Raw genomic sequence first — 17,136 nt, forward strand, 5'->3', positions numbered from 1 at the left:
TCTTATAGGGGAAAGAAACTCAGGTACCTGTTCCCTTTATATTGCAGTACAAATATTTTCCGTATGTGGACTCATATGATGCAGTCCATATGTATTTTCTATCACATTGTTGTCATGGTAACTTCCAGCCCTTTCTTAAACAGCTAATGGCAGGATTCCACACTGCACAGGAATGGGATGAAATTGGGAGCTCCCAAGGACTTGCTCGATGCTGGTAGACTTGTTGAATACATTTTGGCAAACTGTCTCTATCTTTCCAGGAATGCTGTTTTGGCAAATACTGCGTAAGGTGTACTCAAAAGCAGCAATTAGTGATGGAAAAGGTGAACAATAGCAACAAAATTAAGACTCCTGGAAGGAAGTGCTGCAGACTTAGAGTAAGCACTTGACAATCAAGATAGGATGTCTGAGTGAGCACTGTTATACATGCCCTGCCTTCTGGTTAAGGGATGAATAATACTGACTGAAGAGAATCACAGCTGAGAGGTGAAGAAATCCCTGTCTCATAACCAACCTTGCAGGTCTAGTTTGGGAAAGCAAGGAAATGTTTAAAGCTGTGAAAACCTACTTCATTTTACCATCTTTCTTACAGTAGTGTGTTTGGGCTGTCTAACTGTCTTGCAGTCTTAAAGTAGAAAACAAAGACTATATTGTCTGCCACTACACTACTTACTTAGTTTTACTTAGAAAAATTGCATTTCTGCAATGGTACTTGGTCTCCCCATTTTAAAATGGAATCAATGATACTGAAGTGTGGGATAATTGATCAGTCTGAAATGAATTCCATTTTGCTTCTGTGCTTTGTGTTATTCATTTTCTCAAAAAAAAAAAAAAACCAAAACCGGCAGTTTTTATCTTGTTGGCAAGCAAATGCAGTTCTTCAGGCATGCACCTTGCTGTGCTCAATTTCCTCACTGCCTCCTGGCTCCTCAAACCACGTTCGGGATGTATTCTCTTTGCCTTCCTTCAGGGGAAGGAAGTTTTGTTTCACTTGTTTAGTCCTGGCTTAGAAAGAAAGCAATTTGGATGTATTCAGCTGTGTGCAGTTACACTTTTATCAAGACCTTCTTGCCAACTCTTGCATGAAAATGTGCCTGCTGCTTAAAACAGGTAAGATGTATATAGACTTCACTCAGTTAAGCTCAGCTGGGCTGATTTTTTCCCTTGTAGGTTCTCTTGATGATTGTAAGTGTGACTTACATGATATGTGGCTTTACCGGAGCTTGGATTTGGAAACTCCTTATACTATTTCAAAAAGCAAAGAATGTATTAATGCATCACATACCTTTTTTTTTCCCTTGCAGATAACAGCAGTGACAAAGTTAGTATCAACAGCACTGGAGTTGAATTATGGTCATTTTTTCCTGTTGGAATAACCAGCATGTATTCTTGTTTTGCAAAATTATAGCTCTTACAGAGTTTTATATTTAAATTTTGCAAACCAGCTTCAGCTTTTCTTAGCAAATTCTTAGCGTAGTAGATGGTTTTATCTGCTTTGGACATGAAGTGATCTTGCTTTTCACTGTGTTAAATTTTGCAGCTTTTTTTAATTCTGCAAAACATCTGTGTGGTGTTTGTGTGTATTGATAAATTCTTGGTGCACCTATGGCTAATTGGTGTAGTAATACAACTAGTTACTGGTGAAATACAGTATAAAAGCAAAAAATGATTTGAGGACTATGGATTGAAGGGCTAGATACCGAATTCACACAATAAAACAAGAGTAATATCCACAAATTGTGATTTGTGCATGCTAGGAACAATAAATATAATTGAGGTTTTATTGGCTTGGCTTTTCTCCACTTGCCTCAAGATTGAGTTAAGGGAGAGCCTCTCATCGAATTTTCCTTTGTCTCTGGCACCACCTTGTTGCCTCAATGAGTCATTGCCAGTAGATTCAAGCCTTGAAAAAGGAAGCAGTAGGATCTACGAGAGAGGTCGATGGCATACTTTGTTTATAATACTACTTTCCACAAATGCAGAAGACTACTTATTTCACTGTGGTAGTTGCTAGAATGCACTCAACTGCATGTAGATAATTGCATTTTCTTGTAGTTCCATACCCTTACTGCTTTAATTTTCTGATTTAATTTTTGCTATTAACTGTTTTGATGCTTTACTTCGTTTTTCTGTCTACTTCTTGTACCCTGTCCTAGAAATATCACTGTCTTTGTTTCTGTACCTCTCTGTCCTTTAGTAACCTTGATATGTAATAGACACACATCACTAATACTGTGTCAGTAAATTCAGTCTTTTTCTATAATTTTGTCTGAAACCATTCACATAAATCTTTCAAGTGTTAAGTATTCTTGTAAGCTTAAGTATTTACTAATGCAGTACATGGAATGATTCTAATTCTTACTTGTTGACAATTAATGATTTATGTAATTTTTGTTCCTATTTCCCACGTTTCTTTATTAAAAATACTTTGGATATTAAAAATACAGCAAAGAAGTACAAAAGTCAAAATTACAAGTTTTCTTCAAGCACTTTTTGCATTTTTTAGTTTTGTTTTTTTGAACTATAATTAGAATTGTTATGTTTTAGGAGCTAGTTTTTGCACAGTTAAGCTCCCATAAATTATGTAAAAACAAATGCACCTTTAGAGGGTCTTAAAGATTAATGCTTTGGGATAGCAAATGTAGAATTTAGGAGTAATATATATGTAGCATGAATCTTCTGTTCCCTTTTCCTAAACTGGTCAGTGCATTACATGTTCTTCCCATCAGTTACTGAAAGCAAAGATTTAAAATCCTGTGTTCTTGTAAGTCTACTAGTGCGGGGATTGGTAACAGCATGTAGGTTACTGTGGGGAAAATTTCCAGATGAAACAATTGCCCACTTCTTTAACTTTCAGGCAAGGATATCAAGCATCAATATCTCTACGTTATGCTCCAGAACATGACTAACTATAGTTTCAAATGACGTGGTTCTGATCCAGGCTTTGCCAAGTGCAAAAGACTTGGTGTGTACTGGGTGGCCCTTGTGCACAGCTAGTGCTTTGCCTTTTGTCAGCCATGGGGAGAATTTGTCAAGGGGCACCTGGTCCAAACTAAGTAGACTACCCTATTTTACCTAAACAAATTCCCCTCTTATCCATGTGAGGAAATCTCTGTGAGTTTAAATTAAGTATGTGAGTTCTGTGCTGCAATTTTGGTAGTAGAATGAGAATATCACTGATTAATTAGATTTTATGCCCTTTCCCACAAAAATAATTCAACTGAATAATTAGCTGTGCTTCTGTTTCAACTTTCTGACTTTATTTCTTGTTTTCTTTTTCTGCTTTTCCTGTTTACGCTGGGGAAACCTTTCTCTTGCTGACTTACTCTCTCATCTGCAAGGAAAAACCCACCCAAACGGTAAAGGTTTAAACATGTAAATGTCTTGATAATACTGTTTCAAGTGTTCCAGCAGTGAAACAATAAAAAATATTTCAGTCAAGTTAGAGTAATTCTAAAGCTGTGTTTGGTTCAGCATGAACATGAGTCTGTATTCAGATATGCCAGTAGAGCTCACCACTGCACATCTGCATCCAAACACAGAAACTGCCTTTAAATGCTCTGAAAGGTCACAATAATGCCTGTTTCTTTGTAGCAACCTCAACCCAGGTGGTCTTTTTGCTCACTGCTCTTTCCTCTCCTTGATGCAGCCCTCCACGGAAACACATCGTGGATACCTATACAGAGTTTTACCACACACCCACCCACAGTGACGCCAGCAAGAAGCGACTGATCGAAGATACTGAAGACTGGCATCCCCGGACAGGCACCACTCAGTCCCGCTCCTTCCGCATCCTTGCCCAAATCACTGGCACTGATCATAGTGAGTAGTCTGATAAAAATAAAATAAAACTAATGGCATTGGGCAGATAGGTGTTTTTAAAAGCTGGGAGGGGGTAAGAGCGGTAAAAGGATTCAGACACATCCCTTCCATTTTTCCCTCTTGGATAATATTATAAATCCAGTAGGCATAATTTTGCTTAGCTCTTTAAAACAAAAAAGTTTGAGAAGACTATAGTAGGAAAATATTTTTGTAAAACTCTTGCTATTGCTAAGTAGCTCAGGACATACATTACTGGACGTTTTTCTTGATTGAGTTGACTCAATTCAAGAAAAATTGAATTGACTCATTCTAGATAAATGTTAACATTTCCATTTCTACTCCAAAAGACGTTGTCAGATACATATTTATTGGTTTTTTTCCCCTTGTGCATCAACAAAATTATCACCTTCCAATTCAAATGTAATGCTCTGGAAAAATCAAGGTGGTTTCAGGCATGTAGAAAATCTTGGACAGGCATAAAAAGGTCTGCAATACTTTAACCAGTCAAAAGCTTAAACCCACATCTCCTCAGTTTATCCCCAGGGCACTTTTCCATTCTTTGCTTAAGCTACAGTGTTGTGAATATGTATACTGTGGACTGGAACTGGTGATGTGGAGAAGGTCATTCCCAGTCATGTAATTTTGTGATAAAACTTCAATTTCATGTTATGTTGTCAGCTGTAGTTCACTTTCTGGAATCTGTAATGTCGTGTAAAAGGCATAATAAGTGCAGTCGGGAGATTTGAGCTCTGTCATGTTCAGGCTGAGGCAGCTAACGTAGAGGTGATTATTTCATTCTTCTGCTTTTCACAGCTAGTGCTACAATGAAAAGAATAGTGAGGAAATCAAACCACCTCCCCAGGGGCAGATTTGATTAAGTCCACTCTTGATTCTCTGGTAGAAATACTCTACAAACAATGATTGCATCTCTGCAAATAAGAATTACTGTCCATGTGTGATAAATATTCTGAACTTGGACAGTTACCTGATAGTTTTGTGGTCCTACATTGCACTAATCTACTAATGGTTCATTGTCTGTCTTTGGATTCTCTTCATTAATCCTTGTAAAGGCAGAATATGAGACCTGAATGTCAAATAATGTGTATCTGTTCCCATTCAGTACTGATGAATTAATCAAATTGAGAAATACTACAAGAAAGTAACTGCAATTATTTTTGCCAAACTTAAAATCAGGCTGGGAATTCACATTATCCCATGTGCAGTCCTCTAGCACCTTGATGGGTCACAGCCTGGCTACAAACAGAAGCTTGGATTATCACCTGATATAAATCCACTAGATGTTCATCCAAAAGAAACGTCTCCCAACTTTCATTCCTCTTTCCATTCTGAACTCATCTTTCTCCATGCCAACGTCAAGAGTGGGCCAAGGGAAAGAGCAGAGACCGCCAGAGCCACCTTACAGCAATCCTGCTGGCAAAGGACCACTTTAGGTTTATAGACATACCTCATTTCCCCTGAGCCATATTTAGAACCAAGGAGTCCTAACAACCTTGATTGTAATTTCCTGCTGTGGTGAATGCATTGGCAGAGGGAAGAATCTCAGTTGTACAGTGGTGCAGTGCCTTTAGTGCCTTAGAAAAATTTTCTGTTTTCCTGCAGTGAAAGAACCAGAACAGGAAGCTGCAAAGAAGACTAAGTGAGTTGATGTTTTACATTTTTATTACTTTAATACTTTGCATGTCTTAATTCTTAACTGGTAGTGTTTATTGCATTTGTGTGACGTCTGGGTGTTTTTAAAATGTTGCTTCTTTTTTTACCTTCTGCTTGAGCATGTAAAAGTCAAGATATTTTTCTACATAAGTGACCCTTATAAAATCTCTTGGTGTAGTCGAGTATTGATGTTTGTGCAGAAGTTTGAGATTTTCCGTAAGCTTGGACTGGTTTGATGATCTGTGTGAGGCCAACTTGTCAATGTGTTCTCCTTTTCTTAAATCTAACCAGGCATTGTTAATTCGTAAATTTGTAACTGAGGATCAAATTGCAAGGCTTAGCTGGAATGTATTACCATAGTGAACTACAAACGAGGGTCAGCCATCTCCTTGCTTTAGGATGAATTTTGTTCAGAATGAGTAGTAATGAGCGGCTAAATCTAATGGTTCTTGCAGTCAGTGGGAATTTTTCTACTGACTTTGCCTAACGCTGGATCCAGCTTTTTGACAGAGAGGAAGGCAATGTGGGAATAGGACTAGTGCATGAAGATTGCATGCTTGGTTGTGAGACTGCTTAAGACAAACCTTTTCTTTCTTTTTTTCCTTTCTTTCTTTCTTTCCTTCCTTCTTTTTTTCTTCCTTTTTTTCTTTCTTTCTTATTTTTTCTTCTGTCACTTCTTTCCACAGGGAAAAGGTTCCTATCCACGTCTTTAGCCCCAAATATACAAAATTACGTGACTGGCACCATGAAGTCTCAGCACGTGTTCTTAATGTCCAGTGATTTTACCCAAGTTGCAAAAGCAAAATACAAATACTTCCTTACTTTCTTCATTTCCATCTGCTTTGCAAAAAAAAAAAGGGAAAATGAGAAAGTCTTTCACTAGCCTTACTGCGAGAGAAATTCTAGCCTTTTCTATACTTTTCTAACACTTTCCTACTGATGTGTAAAAAATGAGATGAAAATGTTTTTATGCTGGTCACTAGTTGACAAAACGTACATATTTAAAACAGAACAACTTGGGTGACTGAATCTTCCAACATGGGGGAGGAGATGGCTGTTGCAGTTCTTTTTTTGCCTTAAAGGAGTCATTTGCATTGCTGAGTTTGAGTTACTGTAGGTGTTTAGAAAGCAGAAAATTATGAACGAGAGACTAAGAAATTGTATTACTTTGATTTTGGGGCTTAGGGAAGAAGATGAAGAGGGACTGTATGCACTTATTTCAAACTTATGTACTTACTAGAATAATTATCTTGGATTTTCCAGCAGGTTAACTTTAGAGTGATTGTAAATGTTTTACAAAATAGAGCAAGAAGATAGAGTACTTTTAAGCAATTAAAAAATGTTTCTGATGTTACAAATCAAAGTGCAAGCTCAGTATAAAGATGCTGCTGCTTATTGTGGAAAACTTAGAAAAAAAAGAGCAGAACGTTGCTGTGTACCTGTAAGAGATTCAACACACATATTCTAACAAGAATAAGATAAGACAGTAGTATTTATTTATTTCAGAGTGAAGTTCATAAGCTTTCTTTTGTTTATAAAAGCTTCATGGCCCTATGGTTCTCCTGTAAAATAATGTATTATAGTAGCTACACAGTCATTTATTTATGCTTTCTGAAGCTTGAAGAGTATTTTAATAAAAGTTGCTTTTATCTTAGCTCTGTCTGTTTTTCTTTTGAGTGTCCCCAACTCCTTGAGTAGTCTTCTCATGTGTGGAGCTGTAATTTCATTGCACTTTCACAGGTTGTAGTAAGAGAAACAATCAAATCCTTGCTGCATAGAATGAACAATCTGAATTTTATAAAACTACCACAACAGTCGAGTTCCTGATCATGTTAAATATATGTATGTGTTTGTGTAGTCAGAACCAATGTGAATCTTGCAGAAATCAATAAAATGATTGACCTTTTAGGGGGCTGCAGGAGTAAGAATTCTACTAAAGCCCTCAGCTTTTTTAGCATTTATTGAGTTGCAGAAGTTTCAAACCTCAGTTGAATTGAAAAAAGCATATATAATAGCCCGATCTTTCATAATTGCTTGATGGGAATCATTGTGATTGACTTGTATGTGCAACGAACCTACACATTTTTCTCATGCAACTGATCCCATGAATGGATTGATGTTCACTGTAAACACTTCTACAGATTTGTGTGTGTGTATGATTTTTTTATTGTACAACTTGGAAAACTGAAAGGAATGGAGATCTTTGGAGATCGTTGGAAGCATTTGATGCTTTTGTTTCCTTTTCAGATAGTTTATATGATTATACATTACAGCAGTAGCTTACAGTATTTGTCATTTTATCTTTAGGAAAAGCCAAACAGAAAGTGGAGACTTCAGGTAATAGCCAAGTTGTCTAACACTAACAGTCACTGATGTGGATGCCTAACAGTGCACAGCATAAAGTACAATTTGATTTACACTGGTAATGATGGACCAAGTCATATCACACCTCATACACCTTTCGGGGTTAACTCCTTAGGGACAAGAGGAGAAAATATTCACTTTACTATATTCACTAAAGATTCCTTTAATAAAAGTGCCAGTCAGTTTGATTCCATACACCCCATCCCACATCACATAACTCGGTAGTGAGTACTGTGTTACTAAACCCAAATGTATTACTGAGTGCACGTACACTGCAGTATAATAATTTGATAGAATACTGAATATTAAAATAGGAATGTGCAGTAGTGTATTAAAACTGTTTTGCTGGGTTTAAAAAACTTTTTATGAATGGAAAGGAAGATGAGAATTTCAGAGGACATCAATGCAACAAAAACTATGACAGGTTATCGCTTACACTCTGTAAAGTCATAGAGTCTATCTGTTAAGAATATGAGAAAGTCTGTCTATTGAAGATAGTTCGAGAAAGGCTACCAAAATTATTGGTTTCCTGTAAATTCATACTAACAAATCACTAGTTCAAAAAACGTTTCATGAATATGTGAAATTAATTTCATTTACTGTTTCAAAAATGTTGTCTCTTCTCCCAGTATCCCCATTGCATAGCACTTGATGATGTCAAATTTTGAACCTTGCTACTGTTTCCAAAACAATGGACAGCTTTTCCATTTGTATGTGGATAACATGTCTTAGCTCATATCTGGTTCTCAGCATACATCTGAACTTTGAAAAAATATTCTGAGTGAGGTTTTTTAATATAAATTAATAAATGTAAATGTGAGAGATCAGCTAGAATGATAGGACAAACAATGGCATAGATGGGATAGGAAGCTCTTTTCCATCAGTACTGTACAGGTAAATATCCCAATTAAATAATATTCAGCTTTTCATTGTCCAAGTAATATGGTCTTTGCGTTTTTTATTATTTTTTTACCCCTGAACTGTAAGACACTAGGAATTTTTGTGTAGATAAAAGAGCTGGAAGGACAGGACATAGAAAGCCCTTACTGAAATCTGTGAACTGTAACTGTTAAACCAATCACTTAAAGACTAAACTTTGCACTTTTAAGATTTATGTAAAGTTTATTTATGTGTTTTAGTAACTGATTAGTTCTAATTCTGCAGCACCCTATTTCCAAGTATATTTTAGATGTTCATATTTAACTATCTCCTTTTGAGTAACCAGTAACAGCTTTGCTTTTGGCCTTAAATTGTAGAATCAGTTCATTGTCTTGAGTGAAGATGTATCTGGATTTTTCAGATTTGTAGTTTAGGTAATTCATAGCCACTGGAGAATATTTGTTCCACTCTTGGTCAGTCCTGAAACAACCTGTCATAAATCATGTATTTATTTTTTTTCTCCTCTCATCATAAATATCTGTAAAGGAAACCTGCAGATCTCCCTAATGGAGCAGGAGCCCAGGATGCCTGTGTTAATCTGAATAAAAACTCCATAGCTACCCAGGCTTTGGAGATCGCACCTGTATCAGACTTTCCATCCACACCTTTACCACCTATGAGGTCTGTTCCCTAGTCATTCCTAAGTCTGTTCAATAATTTTCAGCACTTAAGGCTCCCTAATTTATTTAGATACTTAATTTTACATGCTAATAACAAAACCAACCAGCCAAACAAAAAAACCCCAAAGGCAGCAATGCCTCTTCCTGTGACTAATTTAGTTGGCTCAAAATCACGGTTGCGATTGTTGTCCAGCTCACAGTTTACTTTTATTTTTGTGTGTTATAGTGGTAGGTCAGATGGGTGCTTTTATTCAGGTAGAGGGCTTTCACAACTGGGGAAAAAGAAAGGATATAAAAAAATACTAAGAAATATAAAGTCTAATCTTCACAAAACTAACATCCTAAAAATGTTGCAGCAAAAAGTGTATAAAACTTCGGGAGTGAATGCTAATAGTGCTGTATCTGTTTATTTTCCAGTATTTCCTAAAAGTTTTCCATCACTTAATGTAATACTAAATACACGTGTTCTGTTTTTATAAAACACTACTTGCCTTTCTGAGTTTATAAGCGGCAGGACACTTCTCAACTTTCGGACACTTCCTAAGTATGTTGTGCCTCCTTTTATCCCTCTGTTTATGTGAAGCTATAAGCTCCATATTTGGGGTGTGGGTTTTGTTTTTTTTTTTCCAATTTACTAACACTTTCATGCACAGCGTCTCCTACTCAGCATACTGTTTCAGTGTTGATTAAAATTCTCTTTCTCTGTGTGTCTCCATTTGACTTTATTATTGTGAATGAAGTGAAAACAGTGCTAGACCAGAACCTGCAGCCACTCTTCTGCCAATAGCAGAGTCCTTCCCTGGCAGTGTCCCCTCTCCCAGACTTTCCGAACACATTCCAGCAGCATCTCCTGGGAGGTAAATCAATCAGAGGATATTTTGATTCAGTTAACAAACTATCCATATGTTATTCTAGCCTAGATTTGTCTGTCTCGGGGGAGAGGGGGTTGTCAGTCATTCACTTAGAACAAACTTTCTTAATATGCCATGACTAGACATTTTCCTTTAAATGGTAGGAGCAGGAAGGAGAAGACTAATGAAATAAAGCTGAGCAGTTTCATGAACAGTCTTCTGGATGTCAGTTAAAATAAGACACAATATTTAGTGTGTGTTCGTGCATTGTCAGTGGTCATATACCTTATTACCTGGGTGGATTGACTTTTCAGTGGTCTCAACAACACAAACGTGAATTCAGATTTTTTCAGTACACAGAGAACTGCCTATGATGCAATCAAAGAAAACTAGTGATTATCTGGCAATTTTCCTATTACTGGCCTTGGATAGGTTCACTGGCACTTACCTTGGTGGACTGGTGATGTTTGGGAGGTCATCTATGGGTACTAGACAACAACAGTAATTTTGGGGTATGTGACAGAGTAATTTAGATGGTTGTGATACTGTTATTGAAGGTTAATAACATTTTCTGGTGGTTTGTGTTTCATAGTGCAGGAATGGTTTTTAATTCCAGGTAGCTGGAGTTGATTACGCACACACAAGCACAAAGTTATAACACGAAACAAAGCTGCTTCTTTAAAAATGAGAATTGAATGAACAGTGCCTCGTCCTGCAAGGGCTTATCCTTGGGAAAAGCGTACAGGAATATACTGTTGCCTCTAGCTGTGTATGCTTTCTGCAACTAGAAATCTAATGCTGAGATTTGAGATTGACAGTTTCCCCTTTAAAGCAATAGACTCAGACAGCATAGAGAGATGAGACAAAACGTCACAGCAATATATGGTAAGTCGGTCCTGTTGCAGTGTCTTTTGAAGGCTTTTTTGATGTCTGGGAGAAGATGGTACCTCGATGATTAATAATGTGAGATTAATCGGGAAGGGGTGGTGGTCATGACAGAGGTTTGCTTGGACAGCAGGCCAACACCTTAATGGTAGCCTTTGGTATGAGTCAGAACAGAAAAGAAAATTTAGTTGTGATATTTTCGGCAGCACATTCCCTTAAATCCCAGGAAGCAGATGGAGTGAGTGGTTATGAGTCACCAAAGATTAAAAAGCCACACAAAATGTGTATGTCAATACTCATGGTCATTTTTTTTAAGCAAAAAAACATGAGGTGAAAAAAGACAGGGAGAGAAATACTAATTCAATAGTTGATTTTCACGTCTACCAATGAAATTCTATTTTGGTTACATCTACTGAACTGCAGATGCCTTGCAGATACTGCTACAGCTACTGTATTCTGAGTAACCGGGAGTTCTTTCTAAATCCTAGCTCTGGATTTGTATCCAGGGAGAGGAAATTTTAAATCTACTCTCTCAAGACCTATGCTCCAACTTTATTATTTGGCAAAATTAACCTAGCAAGAGAGCAGCTTTAAAATGAGCCACAGAAAACTGGGAAGGACAGCTACATTTATGATAGTTTGGGATGATAATGTATTGATACTAAGTGTCAAAAAAGTAGGTTATGAGTATTTTCTACTCAAGAAGGGTTGAAATCTGAGCAGCTTCTGCAGAGCTGTATAAGGTAGGATTACATTGAGTGTGGGAAAGCAAACATAAATTATTTGACAAAGCTGCGTAGTCTTGATTCGCTCCTGAACTAAGAAGTCATCAGTGTAGCAACTATATTTGGTGTTTATGTTCTGTTACTGAGCCAATGTAGCTGCTTTTATAACACTCTTTTGGGCAGGAAATACATCCAATGCTGACATTCCAAACACCTTTTTTTTATAAAATGGCAACCATCAGAAATCCTTATGGAACAATTGGTGCGTGGCACGTCAGACTTTTAGAAAAGCAGAATTGGACCATCCAAAGACTAGTAGACTTGCTTTTCCCATTAAAGCCCTGCATTTGTTGGCATTTACTGGTATAGGTCTTTATTTTCCTAATAGGCTTTGTCTTTTCCTGGCTGAAGCTATGTGATTTGTACCACCCACTACTGAACTGCCAGGAAGGAGAAAGAGTTGGCTGTGAAATGTATGAAGGATCTGGATTAGATTACTGAATTAAAGTTAGATTCAGTGCTTGTAAGGCAGACTTCATAATATAAAGCATAATGCTTTTTTTATTGTAGTTGCAGGTCTTTATTGAAAGCCTAAGCTAGTCATATTGCAATATAGCAAACTACTGTAATTTATAGTGTATTATTACTCAATTTCATATATGCAGTATCCTCCTATAAGTTTAACAGTAAAATATTTAAGAGCTATTACAGCCTTTTTAGAAAGTTGTAAAAAGTCATCTTAAATAGTCATTCTGGCAACTTCAGATTGTGTAAGCCACAGAATCTGGCGCTTCCTGAGAAATGTATAACTAATATAAAGCAGATCCAGTGCCAGCGAGTCTTTAAATTGCTCTTTTATGGACATGCATACCTACTTTTATCTTTTCTTTTAATGGAATTATTCCTGATACTCATAAATACAAAGAGTTAGTATTAAATAGTAGGTATTAATCCTGCTTTTGTTTTGTGCTTTCTGATTAATGAACAGCCAAGAATATCCTCCACAGAAATGGTAATCTTGGAGAGTGATTTCTTACTCGTTTTATAGCTACTGCCTAAACAAGTGAATAACAGAAATACAATGAGTATGAATGTATCAATAAGATTTCGAGTCAGCTTGCTCTTCACTTTCTCTTGTCTTGGAGCATATACCCAGTGTGATCTATTCTCCTTCTCACCTTCTTTAAGGCCCTTTTTATGACTTATAAAGCTTCGCAAGGATGCTGTATGAAGTTTTGAAGAACTTAGGGGCAATTCCAGGAAAGGTTATAATCTCTGCATACCACTATTTTGTCCTGAATTGTTGTAACTACTGCTGTATTTTCTCAAACTCTGCCAGATCCCTTTTTCAGCACATTCTACATCAATTTTCCTAAACAACTTCCCTGAATTGTAGTTATCATGCAAAAGGGAATTTGCTAAGACAGGAGTTATTCATTTAACTGGCAAATGAATGTCAGGTTGAGGAGAAAAGAAGGACTCAGACTGACTGAACTAAAACCCTCAGATCTTTCATGGTCATCTTGGTTTGGTAACAAGCAAGATATATATGGGGGAAAAAATGTTGATTTCCTGTGAATTCTATTTGTCCTTCTGCTTTCCTGTACTTCAGACAGCTTCTGTTTGAGAAACCTTTGGAAGTCTTTTCCAAGTGTGTACCTCACCCTCTTACAATTGTTCAGGTTTTAAATACCAGCAGCCAAGTAGCCACGGTGGCTAAACTGTCATCAATTTATCCTAGGTAGAGTTTTCAGTATATTGGATTTACCGTTGTTCAATATTGTTTATTTTTTGAGTAACTGCTTTAAGCTGCCCAAATAGTTTGGTTTTGTGGTTAAATAAGCCTAGTTCTAAGCTCTCAAGCTTTGGCTCAAAAATGCCCCAAAGAAAAAATTTCAGTATAGGCTTGATTCCTAGAGGATGAATATCTGGTTCCTAGGGAAGAAAAAAAACAACCCCTCACGTGCTACCCACTTGTTCTTCTTAAGAAAGAACAACACCAGCTAAAAAGAGTTGTTCGTTACTGTTTGGTATTTTAATCAAATGAAAGATCTCTTCTCCATATGTTCTCTCGTTATAATTGTGAAATTAACATCAACTAGGAAAATAACTGTGGAGTTGCCTGCTCCAGATGCAGCAAGCCTTTTGACAGCTGATAAAGAACCTGCTCTCCCCGTGAAGTGTGCTGTGGCCACACAGACCTCTGAGTCTTCTCTGTCCACCGCCGTAGTCATGCAGCCACCTTCGGCAGCCCCACCTGTGGAAATGGCCGTCGTGCTGTCTCCTATTCCTGCCAGGTACATCTGAGCCTGCTGCAATAAAAAGGCATGAGAAACCATAATTTTACATATAGTTTCATGTGATCTTTTGGATGATGCATGTTATTGAGATGGAGCAGCTTACAGGCATCTCCTGACCCTCATGCTGCTCTGGAAATTTGCTTAGCAATTAGAAATTAAGGTAGCTTTTAGACAAAAGTTAGGAAAATTATTAAAACCTTAAAGTGACCCTTAGATGACGTGGAGAAACCAGTCATGGGTGGGAGATTCGGTAGGAAGGTGACTTTATTGTCAAAAGTTGGTGATATGGAACCAATAGACAGTATGAAAATGTGAAAGAAGTTTTTTGGGAGAAAGCACAACAGTGTGCTTATAGTGGGATATCAAAGCATTATGCATATTTTATTCACCTGATTTTGAAAGGTTAGTCATACTTCCTACAAAATGTATATTTTTGAATTGTCCAGTAGCCTGAAGATTTTGGAGAATACAAGCGTTGACTTGGTAGTGACAGGACATCCAGACTACAGTCTACGGCAGTGGGGAAAGAGTGCTTCCCTCAGTAATTAACACTCTAGGACACTAAGCCATCCCTGTTCCTGTTTAGTTGGTAATGGATAAGAAGGGCTTTTGAAAATCCTTAAATGAACAACTCCTGAGCTTTACTTAACATTGCCAGAGGTGTAATAAGTGTTTGATTAATGATTTTTCTTCTCTTGCTGCTTTTGGGCAGGCTTGAAGCATCTCTGCATTCATATGAAACAAATTCTTTCAGTAAAATCTCAAGCTGTCAGTTTAAATCATCTGTAAGTCATACCAGGTAAATATTTTAAGGTATATCTACAGCAGACTGCTATGCATAAGCAAGCGTTTCAGACAGCATATTTTGCATTTAAATCCAAGAAGTGGTGTAAAGTATCGTTGTATGAGTGTTTGGAGTGCTATCGTCACTTCTGAAGTTATTTTTAGAAATGCACAACACTTCTGTGGATAATTTTGAAGTTCTAAGATAGACCTTGAGTGTTACGGATTCACCATTGTGGAAATTACTTTGGAGCCAGTATATTTTTTTTACTTCTTTGCCTAATCACATTCCTCCCAACCCAGATAAAAATTAGGGGGAATGACATGGGGATGAGGAGCACACCAAATTTGGTAAAGGTGGCTAAAAATAGAGCTACTGAAGTTATATCACTGAATATTCTAAAGCTTTTCATTTTTATTGTTTATTATGAAAAAGAGGAGAAGCCAAGTCAACTTCATGACTTTTTCTGTCAGCACCATGCAGACTTAGGTGGATCCATGTGGAGTGTCCTGGAATTCAGTGGGAATAACCCAGGGGTGCAAGGCAGAGCCTGGGATGGGGAATTTGAGGGCTGTGATAGATGCTGAATCTTAAATTGATGGGAAGAAAGTTTTATTTGTTGGTGAAATAAAAATTGCCATTTTCTACATTAGTATTCAAGTGGCTAATACATTGCCCTGATGTCTCTGTGAACTGGGAACTTAAAATCACATAACTTTTCAGTGATTAATGAAGTCCAGCATTGTACTCCTTTTCTGTAAATCTTTCCTGCTTTCTCTGTTTTCTCCTCTCTTGGCTCAACGATTCTGTGCTAGAAAAGTGGAAAATCCTTCAGGAAGTCTGCCCAAGATTGGACCTGCACCTCTTGCTGTTCTTTCTCCTTTCAAGCAGAGCTCAAAAATTAAGAGAATGGCTGCTGCTGCTGTGTCTGCTGCCATTGCTGTCCGGGCCAGGTAGACATCAACTTTAAAAGCAAGATTTTATAGTTTGGTTTAAGAAAGTTCAAGCTTGCACAAGAAAAATAGATTCCTAGCAGGACTGCAAAATTAGCTCTTTCACTGTTAGCACGGTGAGCAAGTCGATAGAATATATTCAAGGCTCCCGTGCCCTATTTTTTAGCTTAGCGCCAGACTGCTGCTCTGAACCTTGGTGAGTGTTTTTACCTTTCTGATCCTCATCATAACTGTTTTACAGCTCAGTCAGCAAACAAACTGTAAATAACAATTATGTTACTTGGGTGACAAATTATAATCTGCATCTTTGAGTAACCTTTGAATGCCCGAAGACAGTAACTCTCTGAGTTCCATCTACTGCATTGATTTTCATAAAGGCTTACTTAGTCAGATGGGCTCAACTTTTTCAGTCATGCATTCATATCAGTAAAAATTCTTTGAGCATGCAATGTATGTGTGTTTATTTCTAAATTAAATAAATGTCCTAATGTACTAAAACATTATAAAACATACACAAACCCAGAAATTAAAAAAGGCTGACAAAAAGATGAAATAAACACTGTTTCCAAAATACTTTCTATTTTACTTCACTAATGGTAAAAGTAAAATTAAATAAACCCTATTTCTTCTCACACTCCCCTGGGGTGTGTGACCTTCACTTCGAGTACTGCTTATATACACTTAATTTCTGACATCTGCTGGATAAAGTGGCACGGCAAGCTATTGGGGCCAGTGCTGTTTAATATTTTCATTGATGATATAGACAGCGAGGTCGAGTGCACCCTCAGCAGGTTTGCAGATGACATCAAGCTGAGTGATGCAGTTTTCACACCAGAAGGATGGGATGTCATCCAGAGGGACGTAGACCAGCTGGAAAAGTGGGCCTGTGAGAACCTCATGAGGTTCAACAAGGCCAAGCGCAAGGTCCTACAGCTGGGTTGGGGTAATTGCCAATTTCAGTACACGATGGGAGATGAAGTGATTGAGAGCAGCCCTGCAGAGAAGGATTTGGGGATGCTGCTGGATGAGAAGCTCAACATGAGCTGGCAGTGTGCGCTTGCAGCCCAGAAGGCCAACTGTATCCTGGGCTGCATCAAAAGAAGCGTGGCCAGCAGATCGAGGGAGGCGATTCTTCCCTTCTTGTGAGACCTCATCTGGGGTATTGTGTCCAGTGCTGGAATTCCTGTTGTAAGAAAGACATGGAACTATTGGAATATGTCCA

The 17,136-nt window shown here is 37.6% G+C and overlaps 1 protein-coding gene across 15 annotated transcripts in view; it reads left to right on the forward strand.

The window, feature by feature from the left end:
- Positions 1 to 17,136, forward strand: part of PDLIM5 (PDZ and LIM domain 5) — a 128,861-nt gene that overhangs the window by 74,600 nt on the left and 37,125 nt on the right. For 5 of the 15 annotated variants that reach the window (XM_054064570.1, XM_054064574.1, XM_054064576.1 and 2 more), the window contains exons 6-14: positions 3,342 to 3,359; positions 3,650 to 3,822; positions 5,443 to 5,479; positions 7,801 to 7,830; positions 9,283 to 9,417; positions 10,157 to 10,273; positions 13,980 to 14,174; positions 14,890 to 14,976; positions 15,777 to 15,914. In XM_054064570.1, coding sequence (XP_053920545.1) covers positions 3,342 to 3,359; positions 3,650 to 3,822; positions 5,443 to 5,479; positions 7,801 to 7,830; positions 9,283 to 9,417; positions 10,157 to 10,273; positions 13,980 to 14,174; positions 14,890 to 14,976; positions 15,777 to 15,914 — 930 coding nt within the window. Of the gene's footprint in view, positions 1 to 1,304; positions 1,322 to 3,341; positions 3,360 to 3,649; positions 3,823 to 5,442; positions 5,480 to 6,179; positions 7,148 to 7,800; positions 7,831 to 9,282; positions 9,418 to 10,156; positions 10,274 to 13,979; positions 14,175 to 14,889; positions 14,977 to 15,776; positions 15,915 to 17,136 lie in introns of those variants that run through there. The other 10 variants (XM_054064582.1, XM_054064584.1, XM_054064580.1 and 7 more) reach the window with 8 other exon arrangements.

Source organism: Cuculus canorus, chromosome 4 (assembly GCF_017976375.1).
Source record: "Cuculus canorus isolate bCucCan1 chromosome 4, bCucCan1.pri, whole genome shotgun sequence".
In the NCBI taxonomy this organism is placed as follows: Eukaryota; Metazoa; Chordata; class Aves; order Cuculiformes; family Cuculidae; genus Cuculus; species Cuculus canorus.